The following is a 13,895-nucleotide window of genomic DNA, read 5'->3' as shown; positions in this document are numbered from 1 at the left end:
GCGGTGACCTCGCCTAGCGGTAACCTCACCTAGTGGTAACCTAGCAGTAACCTCACCTAGCGGTGACCTCACCTAGCGGTGACCTCACCTAGCGGTGACCTCACCTAGCGGTAACCTCACCTCACGGTAACCTCACCTAGCGGTAACCTCACCTAGCAGTAACCTCACCTAGCGGTAACCTCACCTAGCGGTGACCTCACAGAGCGGTGACCTCACCTAGCGGTAATCTCACCTAGTGGTAACCTAGCAGTAACCTCACCTAGCGGTGACCTCACCTAGTGGTAACCTCACCTAGTGGTAACCTAGCAGTAACCTCACCTAGCAGTGACCTCACCTAGTGGTAACCTCACCTCACTGTAACCTTAGCTAGCGGTAACCTCACCTAGTGGTAACCTAGCAGTAACCTCAGCTAGCGGTAATCTCACTTAGCGGTAACCTCACCTAGCGGTAACCTCACTTAGCGGTAACCTCACCTAGCAGTAACATCACTTAGCGGTAACATCACTTAGCGGTAACCTCACCTAGCGGTAACATCACTTAGCGGTAACATCACTTAGCGGTAACATCACCTAGCGGTGACCCCACCTAGTGGTAATCTCACCTAGCGGTAACCTCACCTAGCGGTAACATCATTTAGCGGTAACATCACTTAGCGGTAACCTCACCTAGCGGTGACCTCACCTAGTGGTAATCTCACCTAGCAGTAACATCACTTAGCTGTAACATCACTTAGCGGTAACATCACTTAGCGGTAACATAACTTAGCGGTAACCTCACCTAGCGGTGACCTCACCTAGTGGTAATCTCACCTAGCGGTAACCTCACCTAGCGGTAACATCACTTAGCGGTAACATCACTTAGCGGTAACCTCACTTATCGGTGACCTCACCTAGCGGTAACCTCACCTAGTGGTAACCTCACCTAGCGGTAACCTCACCTAGTGGTAACCTCACCTAGTGGTAACCTCACCTCACTGTAACCTCACCTAGTGGTAATCTCACCTAGCGGTAACCTCACCTAGTGGTAATCTCACCTAGCGGTAACCTCACCTAGCGGTAACATCACTTAGCGGTAACATCACTTAGCGGTAACCTCACCTAGCGGTGACCTCACCTAGCGGTAATCTCACCTAGCGGTGACCTCACCTAGTGGTAATCTCACCTAGCGGTAACCTCACCTAGCGGTAACATCACTTAGCGGTAACCTCACCTAGCGGTGACCTCACCTAGTGGTAATCTCACCTAGCGGTAACCTCACCTAGCGGTAACATCACTTAGCGGTAACATCACTTAGCGGTAACCTCACCTAGCGGTAACCTCACCTAGCGGTAACCTCACCTAGTGGTAACCTCACCTCACTGTAACCTCACCTAGCGGTAACCTCACCTAGCGGTAACCTCACCTGGCTTGTATGTTTTCTTAAGTCTATATATTTTGCTATTTACACTATTTTTATATACATATATGCTGAATTTCCCTCCGGGGATCAATAAAGTATTTCTGATTTTGAATAATATGGCACGCACATTTTTTTTTGGGAAATCCTTCATTAATAACCTTCCTTTACAAACACATTTCGATCATGTTATGTCATTGTCTTGGTGTGACACAGGAGATATATTTGAAGATGAAAGGCCTCTGGCATCATGTTCACAGTGATTTGTATTGTAACATATGTGCAGAAATGAATGTTCATCATGTGTGTTTTGTGTTTTCTCTCAGCGTTTCCCTGTTGGCTAATCTACCAGAAGACAAGCTAAGCAAAATAGTGGACTGCCTGGAGGTGGTAAGTTATTCTGTCTGTATATCTGTATTTCTGCTGGACGGACAATAATCTGACGTCCTGGCGGCTCCTGGGGGCCCGGCAGCGTTGCAGATAGCTGCTGTCTAAATATCATTACCATTTGGCCATATACCATTACTGCATGTCAGCATATTCCCTCTAAATTACCTCTCTGATGAGCGGAGCCGGTATTATTCCTGTCATCGCCGCCTGCTGGATATTGTTACCAGAATTATTTGACCAAGGCCCCAGAAAGTGTTTATTCTAACGGGGGACGAGTGATTTCTTAAAGATGTGCCAGTGACAGGTGTGAGAACATACAAGAGTGGAGGAGAGTGTGTGTGTGTGTGTCTAATTGTGTGTGTTTGTGTGGCTGCAAGTATGTGTGTGTGTGTGTCTAATTGTGTGTGTTTGTGTATGTGTGTGTCTATGTGGCTTTAAGTGTGTATATTTGTTTGTATGTGTTTGTCTCAGTGTGTGTCTGAGTGTATGTGTGTGTGTGTGTGTGTGCGTGTGTGTGTGTGTGTGTGTGGCTGTCTGTGTGTGTATGGGTCTAAATGTGTGTGTGTGTCTGTCTGTCTGTCTGTCTGTCTGTCAGTATGTGTGTGTCTAAGTGTGTGTGTGTCTATGTGCCTTTAAGTGTGTATGTTTGTTTGTATGTGTTTGTGTACGTGCGTGTGTGTCTGAGTGTATGTGTGAGTGTGTGTGTCTCTGTGTGTGCGGGGGTCTAAGTGTGTGTCTGTGTGTTTGTGTACACGTGTGTCTAAATGTGTGTGTATGTGTGTCTGAGTGTGTGTCTCTCTCTCTCTCTCTCTGTATGTGTGGGTCTAAGTGTGTGCGTGTGTGTGTGTGTGTGTGTGTGTGTGTCTGGTTGTGTGTGTGTGTGTGTGTATTGTATTTCAACTCTGAAGGAGAAAACGAAGTGCAGCTTGTCAAAAAAAAACAGCTTTTCTCAGCGTCTTTTCCACAATGAGACCTTCAAGGACGTTCCCAGGAATCGTCCGTTCTAGTTCTACTGAACGGGAGAATCTCCTTATTCAGTCGTTTCTGACGGAGCTGATTGTGTTGCCCCTCGGGGGGGCAGCGGGGGGCCGGTGGGGGGGCGTTGGGGGGGCGTCTGTAACCAGATATCGGTGCAGATGTTCGCTGAGAATCCGCCAGATAATATTGAAGCTTCTTGTCAAACAGTGGGGGAAAGGAATTCAGTTTGTTCTGGTGTGTGTGTGTGTGTGTGTGTGTGTGTGTGTGTGTGTGTGTCTTTTCTGCCTATATAATATGTCAGTGTGTGTGTTTAAGTGCACGTTTTGGTTACCTTCTGAGGACCTTTTCCTGTATGAACTCCGATCTTGTTGGGACGAGCATTCCTTGTGGGGACCAAAGCCTGCAAAGTTGCAAAACATGATTTCTGAGGTCCTGGTTAAGGTGTGTATTGGTTAGATTTGGGTTCACAATGAATGGAAGTCAATGCAATCGTAATAAAATACCTATACTTTATATACTTTTATACCATTATTAGTTTATTGATCCCTCAACAGGAAAATTGTCAAATAGTGGGGGAATGGAATTTGGTTTGTTCTGGTGTGTGTGTGTGTGTGTGTGTGTGTGTATGTGTGTAAGTGCTTTTTGTGTAGTGCGTTTTGGTTACCTTCTGAGGACCTTCTTCTGTATAAACCATGGCCTTGTTGGGACGAGCATTCCTTATGGGGACCAAGGCCTGCAAAGTGGCAAACATGATTTCTGAGGTCCTGGTTAAGGTGTGTATTTGTTAGGTTTGGGTTCACAATGAATGGAAGTCAACGCAATGGTAATAAAATACTTTATAGTTTATAATTATTATTAGTTTATTGATCCCACATCAGGAAAATTGTCAAATAATGGTTGAATGGAATTTGGTTTGTTCTGGTGTGTGTGTGTGTGTGTGTGTGTGTGTGTCAGTGTACGCGTTTTGGTTACCTTCTGAGGACCTTGTTCCGTATGAACCCCGACCTTGTTGGGACGAGCATTCCTTATGGGGACCAAAGCCTGCAAAGTGGCAAAACATGATTTCTGAGGATTTGGGTTTGGGTTTGTCTGTCCACAATGAATGGAAGTCAAAGCAATGGAAATAAAATTTTACTTACTATTTAAATTTTTACTTAATTGATCCCACATCGGGGAAATTGTCAAACAGTGAGGGAAAGGAATTCGGTTTGTTCTGATGTGTGTGTGTGTGTGTTTGTTTTAGCTGTATAATATCCAATCCAATCCACTTTATTTATATAGCACAATTTTAGCAAACACAAGGTTTCCAAAGTGCTGCACAAACAATAAATAGATAACACAATACAAAGAGATGTAGCAAACAATAGAACAGTAAAATGCAATAAGATAAAATAAATTAAAAATAGGATAAAAATAAATAAAATAAAATGTAAAATGTACTGCCCGCACAAAATAAAATATGCATGTATACAAATAATAATAATAATATGTCAGTGTGTGTGCCCGTATACGCGTTTTTGTTACCTTCTGAGGACCTTCTTCTGTATGAACCCCGACCTTGTTGGGACGAGCGTTCCTTATGGGGACCAAAGCCTGCAAAGTGGCAAAATATAAAATTTCTGTATAATTTCTGTATAAAACTTTAAAACTCTTTTTTTTCCAAGGTAACTATCACTTCTCTGTGAACTTGGAGATGACAGGAAGTAACAACTGTCTCCTTTTTCAATCATTCATGTCCTCATGTCATGACGGATATTTCAGCCTGGGGGGGGGGGGGGGGGGGCAGCCGGAGACCAGCAGGGTCTTAAAAATAGGTTTCATCTTCATCTTTCCTCTGGTTTTAGCTTTTTCTGTCCCTGGAAGCAGAGAGAGGTGTAGGTGAATATGCGCCGCGGGCGGTCGATTGACAGTCGCCAAAAATAGGACGAGAACCAAACACACACACACACACACACACACACACACACACTCCTTTAATAAAACATAAACACACACAGCTGAGCATTTAAGTGGCTTCCTCCAACACTGACGTGGGAGCTGAATGAGAGTGAATGATGGTGAAGATAAGACAGAATCTATATACAACTGGGTATCATTTGTAATCGTAAAACAGAAAAAAGGAAACAAAAATGACAAAAAAGACACAAAATGACAAAAAAGACACAAAATGACAAAAAAAGACACAAGATGACGAGAAAGACACAAAATGACCAAAAAAAGACACAAAATGACTAGAATAATGACACAAAATGACAAAAAAAGACACAAAATGACTAGAAAAATGACAAAAAAAGACACAAAATGACTGGAAAAATGACACAAAATGACATAAAGACACAAAATGACAAAAAAGACACAAAATGACCCAAAAAAACACAAAAAAGGAAACAAAATGACAAAAAAGACACAAAATGACCCAAAAAAACACAAAAAAGGAAACAAAATGACAAAAAAAGACAACAATAGACACAAAATGACCAAAAAAGACACAAAATGACAAAAAAGACACAAAATAGCTGAAAGAAAGACACAGCAGACACAAAATGATCAAAAAAAGACACAAAATAATAAAAAAAGACACAAAATGAGTAGAAAAATGACCAAAAAAGACACAAAATGACCAAAAAAAAAAACACAAAAAGGAAACAACGACAAAAAAAGACACAACAGACACAAAATGACCTAAAAAGACACAAAATTACAAAGAAAGACACAAAATGACAAGAAAAAAAGACACAAAATGACTAGAAAAATGACCAAAAAAACCCACAACAAAATGACACATAAAAGACATGAAAAGGTTTTCAAAAATGGACAAACTAGTCCCAGACTCCATGGGGTAAAAACATATATTTAGAGAAGCAGAAGAGGACATATGAGCCTGTTGGGGGTCTGGGTACTTAGAGCATTTAATGGAGGAGAAAACGTCTCTTTTTCTTCCCTGAAAAGGTAAATGTTTGGCTCCAGTTCAGGAACGGTGTCGCTGTATCACCCAGACAGTCTTTATAAACAGAGCCTTGGCATGTTGTCTCCCCGTCACGGACGGGTGTTAAACCGGCTCTCCTGAAGCGTAAACGTGACGTAAACAAGCCCGGACGCTCGAGGAAAATGCCACTTGTGTCAAGAGTTTTGACAGTAAACACCAGGGAATGTTTACGCGTGGTTGCTCTGATTTGTTTGTCCACTTTTCCGCCAAAAAGTCCTCTACAGTCAAATGGATCACAGCCAGTTGTCTCAGCTGCTGGGAACCTGGCAGCCGGCCCAGAAACATCTCATCCTGCTCACCTTCATTCCTTCTGCACTTCTGTACAACCTGATAATGGAATAAATTCCCCATAATGTAATAACCCCAATAATGTAATAATCCTGATAATGTAATAAAAATCTGCACTTGAGTCCATTGAAAATGTAATAAAGCCTGATAATGTAATAACTGTTCATTAGCACGGCTGCTAATGAACAGCTCGGTAGCAGTCTTTTTTTGGTAATTTTGTGTCTTTTTTGTAGTTTTGTCTTTTTTTCGTGATTTTGTGTCTTTTTTGTAATTTTGTGTCCTTTTTTTTTTAGTAATATTGTGTCTATTCTGTAATTTTGTGTCTTTTTTCATGATTTGTGTCTTTTTTTTCATAATTTTGTCTTTTTTTCATGATTTTGTGTCTTTTTTAGTAATTTTGTGGATTTTTTTGGTAATTTTGTGTCTTTTTTGGTAATTTTGTGTCTTTTTTCATGATTTTGTGTCTTTTTTTCATAATTTTGTGTCTTTTTTAGTTATTTTGTGGATTTTTTTGGTAATTTTCTGTCTTTTTTGTAATTTTGTAAATAAATTATAACATTAATGGGAGGTAATTACATTATCAGGTTAGCCTTCATTTTGCAAGTCCTGATAATGTAATAATTCCCCAATATTGTAATAATTTAACAGCAGACCACCCATTACTTGGGTTCAAGTGGTGATACTGTGTATCAACTCTAGCTCAAGAGCTCTAGCGCCACCAACAGGTCAAAGTTGAATGTTTATTCACTTTTGACCCGTTCATCCGTTTTTCTCAAAGGATGTATCACTGGAACCCTTGGGCCAATCCCAGCTCAATGCATCCTCAATGGGGTTTTTCGGCCATATTGGATTTTCCGCCATCTTTGATTTGATCAAAAACCTTCCATTAATGTTATACTTTATTACATTTTTGGTAAAAAGTGTATTACATTATTGGGAAATGCACTTTATTACATTATCGGGAAGTTATTACATTATCAGATTTTATTACATTTTCCATGGACTCAAGTGCAGATTTTTATTACATTATCGGGGTTATTACATTATTGGGAATTTATTACATTATCAGGTTCTACAACTTCCCCTTCTTCACCTAAAAGCTTTAAAAATGGAGGCGACCTGGCAGCCGGCTGACTCAGCAGGCTGCAGACTGAGAGGACACACTGGGCCTCGGTGTTTAATTCAGGAATATTTCAACGTGTCGTTCACTTTTATGGCGCTCGTTAGACTGATCCAAACACTCCTCAGTGGAGTGTGATGTGCACCAACTGGACCGTGACTGGTTTTCTGTTCTGAGAGCTTTCAACATCGCCACCGGAGTGACTGGAGTCTGGTCGGCTGACAGGTGTCAGTTTTAATCAGATCACAAGTCTTCAAGGTTGAAACGCCACTCTGAGTCACTGTGGAGGGAATATTCAATCTGATACTACACTGATACTTCAGGCTTCGTATCTATTTAAGACTGTTCTTCAACTCAAAAATGTCAGGAAAGGTTGTTTATACATGCAGCAAAATCTGACTCATATTAATGTTTTAGAACATGGGTCTCAAACTGGCGGCCTGCGGGCCAATTGTGGTCCTTGTGACGATATTTTGTGGCCCCCACCTTGATATGAAAGTTTAATGTGAGTTTAATATGAATGCCACTTTACCGGTTTGTGTGTGGAAGGTCCCTTTAATTACTTTTTTTGTAATTTTGTGTCTTTTTAAAAAAAAATGTCTTTTTCGGTCATTTTGTGTCTTTTTTGTAATTTTGTGTCTTTTTTTAATAATTTTGTGTCTTTTTTTGGTAATTGTGTGTCTTTTTCTCATCATTTTGGGTCTTTCTTGGTAATTCTGTGTTTTTTTTGTAATTTTATGTATTTTTTTGGTAATTTTTGTGTCTTTTTTTGTTAATTTTGTGTCTTTTTTCATGATTTTGTGTCTTTTTTTAGTAATTTTATGTATTTTTTGGTAATTTTTATGTCTTTTGGTGATTTTGTGTCTTTTTTGGGTCATTTTGTGTCTTTTCTGTAATTTTGTGTCTTTTTTAGTAATTTTGTGTCTTCTTTTGTAATTTTGTGCATTTTTTTGTAATTTTGTGTATTTTTTTGTAAATTTTGTGTCTTTTTTAATAATTTTGTGTCTTTTTTTGTAAATTTTGTGTCTTTTTTGGTAATTTTGTGTCTTTTTAAATAATTGTTTCTTTTATGCTCATTTCCTAAAGCTTTGTTTACGTTCCATGTAGCTTTCCTCATGCAAATCTTCCAAAAAAATGTGCAGAGTGATTCATGAATGGAAACAGGACTGTGAAATCCCATGGCCGTGATGCTGAAAGGCCCTCATGACAGACATTAAAAACATCATAATCAACATTTACTATTGACCTTCCCTTCGTGATTCATTAATCCCATCAGCTCCCAAAAACCCTGATGGGGGCTGAGAGCCATTGACGGCTGGACTCGTCCCTCAGGGGCCCGGCTACCAGGAATCACAGCAGCCGGTCCAATGGTTAATCAATCTGACTGTGCTCCTCACCCCTCCTCACCCCTCTCTCCTCTCTCCCATCAGGAATACTATGACAAGGGAGACTACGTCATCCGCGAGGGGGAGGAGGGCAGCACCTTCTACATCATCGCTCAGGGGAAGGTAAGAAACACAAACAAACAAACAAACAAACAAACAAACCGGGGACGGGAGTTATTCATCCATCATCCATTAATGGTATCTTTTAAATGGTTGGCTATAATAGTTTGGGATTTTTCAGTAGTTTTAGTTTTAATTTCGTTTGACGTCTTGAATGCCCTGCTTAGCCTGCTGCCCCCGCGACCCGGCCCCGGATAAGCGGAGGAAAATGGATGGATGGACATTCAGTTTTAATTTGTTTTTAGAGTGAGATTACTAGTTTTAGTTTAGTTTTTATTAGTGTTAGTGTTAGTTGTAGTTGTTTTGTAATGGGGTATTTGTTGGGTGCCAGATTCAAAAAGTCACAATAAATGTTTCCTTTATTTCCTTTGTCTGATCCATCTCAGCCCCAATAAGTTTAATAAGTCGTAAAACCAGATTTTATATCAATCAAAAAGTTTTACGGATGAAAAAAGTTGACAAAGACGAAAACGAAGGACATTTTCACACTAATTTTAGTTTGTTTAAGTTAGTTTTATGACCACAAAATACAGTTGTGAAAAGTAATCTCATGAATGTTCCGGGGCATGTAATCACTTGAAAAAAAAAGTTGAAATCAAGAAAAAAAAATAAAAAAAAAAATGAGAAAATAGTCAAAATAACGAGAAAAAAGTTGAAGTCATGAGAAAAAGTCAAAATTTAAAAAAAGGTTGAAATCATGAAAAAAAAAAGGTCAAAATGAGAATAAAAAAGTGGAAATCTCAAAAAAAAAAAAAAGTCAAAATAACGAGAAAAAAGTCAAAACAACAAGAAAGAAGTCGAAGTCATGACTTCGACTCTTTTGGTCCTTTCAAAATAAAAGTGTCCATTAGCAAAACAGGCTTTTTGCATAGTACTGTGTGTATATATATATATATATATATATATATATATATATATATATATATATATATATATATATGTATGCTATTTTGCCCATATATGCATGAAAGAGCAACGATCGATCTATAACATTATAGTTGCTCAAGATTTTCTTTAGGATTCTTCCAAAAGCCCATCCCTAAAACCTAGAAATATCTACTTAAGTCACTTTTGAGGACATTTGCATTGACTTGCATTAATTTTGCATGAAAAAAACATTTTTCTAATGGTCATCTGGTCAACATTAATCATTTTAGGCCACTCGAAAAAGTTAAAGGCAAATAAACTGATTAAAATTCATCCTGAGGGGGACATGAATCTGTGCAGCAAACTCAAAAAATGTTTATACATTTTGCCAAAAAAAATCCAAATATGAAACTCATAGTGGTGCAAGATAAAAAGCCAGTGGAGTCATTGGTATTCATCCTGTGGGATTCATCAAAGTCTGTGCGAAATGTCATAATTGTTGATATATTTGAGCCAGTGGTGGACGGACGAGAATCCACCATTAAGTGAATAAAATAACTGCAGAGAGGTTTTGTTCTTTCTCCTCCTGGTTATAATAAAACATTTCACTCTGGCTGCAGAGTGCATCTGCTGCATCTATTTTGGTCATTTTCCATCCATTTTGGTCATTTTTGCATCCATTTTGGTAATTTTTGCACCCATTTTGATAATTTTTGCATCTATTTTGGTAATTTTTGCATCTATTTTGGTAATTTTTTCATCTATTTTGGTCATTTTCCATCCATTTTGGTCATTTTGCATCTATTTTGGTCATTTTTGCATCTATTTTGGTCATTTTTCCATCCATTTTGGTCATTTTAGCATCTATTTTGGTCATTTTCCATCCATTTTGGTCATTTTTGCATCTATTTTTTGGCTGTTTGGTAATTTTTACATGTATTTTTCAAATCAAATCAAATCAACTTTATTTATAGAGCCCTTTAAGACAAGTCATAATTGTTGATATATTTGAGCCAGCGGTGGACGGACGAGAATCCACCATTAAGTGAATAAAATAACTGCAGAGAGTTTTTACTCTTTCTCCTCCTGGTTATAATAAAATGTTTCATACTGGCTGCAGCGCAGAGATTTCTGAGATGTTTTCAGACTCTGAAACAATGAGACTCTTTGCTGCAAAGGATTTTCTCATCAGTCAGCATGAAACCAACAGAAATACAGAAATAATCACTTTCTGCTTCCTGCTGTCATCCTCCTCACTTTAGTTTCCACAGGAATTTATCAGTCAAATCTGCACTGCAATAAAAGCCAACTTGTATTTTTTGGCCTAAAACAGTGATTTAAGTTGGTAAAACGTGGAAATATAAATTATTGACATTTAGGGCAATAATGTAAGTTAGCACAACAAAGGAAGCCAGTTGTCTGCTCAAAAACAAGTTGGTGAGTTGTTGTTACTTATATCTTTAAGTTGGGGTTCACAACAAGGGACAATAGTTCTGATAACTCTTATTTCTTTGTTGGGAAATGCGGGAAATCGGTGAAATTTGGTCATTAGCGAAAGCTAGCGGCTAACTGATGCTAGCGGCTAACTGATGCTGGCGGCTAACTGATGCTAGCGGCGCTGCTTGTTACAGCTACAAGAGTAGCCATTAGCGTATCAATGCTAACTCAAAATTGTGGTCTCAACATTAGCTGACATTTCATAGCGGCGTTACAATCGTGCCAATTCAGCACATTGCAGAAGTTAGCAGAAGTAAGGATTAAAAGTTATTACAATGTAAAATTATAAGTTCAAAAATCTGAATTCAGAGTTGAGCAAACTCAAAAACAAAACTTAAAATATTAAGTTTAATTGTCCAACTTAAAATTTTATCGAAGTTTGTTGCCTTCAAATTTTGAGTTCACCCAACTTTTCTTTTTTTGCAGTGTGGTGGAAACCAAGGTTATTACAGTGAACGAAAACTAACGAAATAACGAAAACTAGAATTGAAAAAACATTTTCGTTAACTGAAATAAAAATAAAAACGAGTTAAAAAAAAAAAGAAGATAAGTAACTGAAACTGTATTTTGTGGTTACAAACAACTCAGAGTGTTAAATTTAACACTTTTTCTGAGTTAAAATGACACTTTGAAAAGTGTTAATATTTTAACTCTTTAATGGTGTTAAATAATATATATATATAAATATATATGTTTTTTTCATTGTTTAGAAAAGCATGTAAAAAAGTTTTGTTTTTTAAGTATATAAACTATTTCTTGGGTTTCAGTATTTAATCGCCTTAAAACGTATAATATGCAACATTTCTGCATTAAAATGTGAAAAAAACAAAACAATATAAGTCAGTATAATCAAGGTTTTAGGGGACATAAACATTAAAAAAAACCTCAAATTTTTGAGCGGATGAGGGATTTAAAGGTTCTCAAAGTCAATGGAAAAAAGGGCTAAAAACAATATAAAATACAAACAAAATACATGCATTTAACTCCAATAACACAGCAGTTTTGAGCAATACTCCAACAAAACAAGCTGTTATTGTGGGAGGTTTGACTGTGACTCACCGTCTGTCTGATAAGTCGGTAACCCGACACCAGGGGGGGCGAGAGGGGGGCCGGAGGGGGGGCCGGGGGTCCACGGGGGACTTTTTTAAAATGCCATTATGAGCCGAAAGCTCCTCTAACCGACCAGAGAGGAACATGTGTTGTTTGGGAGGAATGGGGCTAATACAGGAAATGCCCCCCCCCTCACCCCCCCCCCTCACCAGGGAGGGAATAAACTCTGAGCCACCAGAAAAACAGGGGAAGTGAAAGGTCAGAGGTCAAACGGGACACTTAGCTAAAACACACCAGCTCGCTGCTCTGATGTCATTGCTGCTTTTCTTCAGCAGGACGGTTTGAGATGTCTGACCTGGTACGGAGGTGGGTTACTGGTTTTAAAGCCTCTAAATCAGAGGTTCCCAAAGTGTGGTGCGTGGACCCCTGGGGGTCCGCAAGATGAAAAATGTAATGACGGTCTGATAATTACACAATTACATTTTTTTCTCTCCCCACACAATAAAGACGTGTAAATAAACATTTCCTTTGTAAAATGTACAATCAAAAACTGTAATATTAATTAATTAATAAATGCAGGCTATTCAATTTTGTGTCATTTTTTGTTCATTTTTGCATCTATTTTGGTCATTTTTGCATCTATTTTGGTCATTTTTGCATCCATTTTGGTCATTTTTGCATCTATTTTGGTCATTTTGCATAAATTTTGGTAATTTTGCATCTATTTTGGTCATTTTGCATCTATTTTGATCATTTTTGCATCTATTTTGGTCATTTTTTCATCTATTTTGGTAATTTTCCATCCATTTTGGTCATTTTTGCATCCATTTTGGTCATTTTTGCATGTATTTTGGTCATTTTTGCATCTATTTTGGTCATTTTGCATCTATTTTGGTCATTTTTGCATCTATTTTTTGGCTGTTGGGTAATTTTTACATGTATTTTTCAAATCAAATCAAATCAACTTTATTTATAGAGCCCTTTAAGACAGCGTTAGCTGATACAAAGTGCTGTACATGACAGGACAGACCAACAATAAAAACAGAGAACAAGCAAAAACAACTAAAACAATTGGTCAATTTGTGTCTTTGATAATTCTGTGTCATTTTTGCATCTATTTTTGGTTGTTTGGAGTCTTTTTCGCTCATTTTTACATGTATTTTAGGTCAATTTCAAAATGCACTTCATCTTAAAATACCAAATATGTACACCAAATATGGGTATAATAAACATTTTTATGTGGTACATGAAGGGCAAAATCAAAAGTATTCAAAAACGGCTAAAATAGGCTCACAGTGGAAGAATAACTCCTTGAGTTGAAATCATTTGGTGATTTGGTTTCTGCTCTGACGTACAACGAATTCGTCTATTTTGACAGAAAATATCGTACATCAACGCCACTTCATCACTCACAGCCATCATGTTCCAATTACTATAATTGAACATGTCAATTATTCTAATTTCTCAGGATTTTCGAACTTTTTTCTTCTTCTTACAATGCACGTAAAAACATTTGTAGAGAATTAGAAGCACCTGTGAAAGCTGCAGCGGTGCAGCAGAGACGTCAGGAGTTAAACGTTAAACCTTAAAGATCCTTAAAGATTGCTGACTGAGTGTTTTTGTGTTTTTGTGCAGGTGAAGGTGACGCAGACCACCGAAGCCCACAAGGTTCCTCAGATCATCAACACGCTGCAGAGAGGCGACTACTTCGGAGAGAAAGCTCTCATCAGGTGAAAATAAACAGCGAATACCAGCAGAGTGTCATTTCACTGCTTCTGTCTCTGGAGCTCTTTAGGGGAAGAAAAACAGTTTTAACAGG

The 13,895-nt window shown here is 38.3% G+C and overlaps 1 protein-coding gene across 3 annotated transcripts in view; it reads left to right on the top strand.

The window, feature by feature from the left end:
• Window positions 1–13,895, top strand: part of prkg2 (protein kinase cGMP-dependent 2) — a 51,660-nt gene that overhangs the window by 21,921 nt on the left and 15,844 nt on the right. For 2 of the 3 annotated variants that reach the window (XM_059338129.1, XM_059338127.1), the window contains exons 5-7: window positions 1,722–1,785; window positions 8,588–8,665; window positions 13,712–13,806. In XM_059338129.1, coding sequence (XP_059194112.1) covers window positions 1,722–1,785; window positions 8,588–8,665; window positions 13,712–13,806 — 237 coding nt within the window. The remainder of the gene's footprint in view (window positions 1–1,721; window positions 1,786–8,587; window positions 8,666–13,711; window positions 13,807–13,895) is intronic. The other variant, XM_059338128.1, reaches the window with a different exon arrangement.

The sequence above is a fragment of the Centropristis striata genome, chromosome 7 (genome assembly GCF_030273125.1).
Source record: "Centropristis striata isolate RG_2023a ecotype Rhode Island chromosome 7, C.striata_1.0, whole genome shotgun sequence".
Lineage (NCBI taxonomy): Eukaryota > Metazoa > Chordata > Actinopteri > Perciformes > Serranidae > Centropristis > Centropristis striata.
The sequence above is the reverse complement of the archived record's forward strand: the minus strand, read 5'-3'. Positions and strand labels throughout refer to the sequence as shown.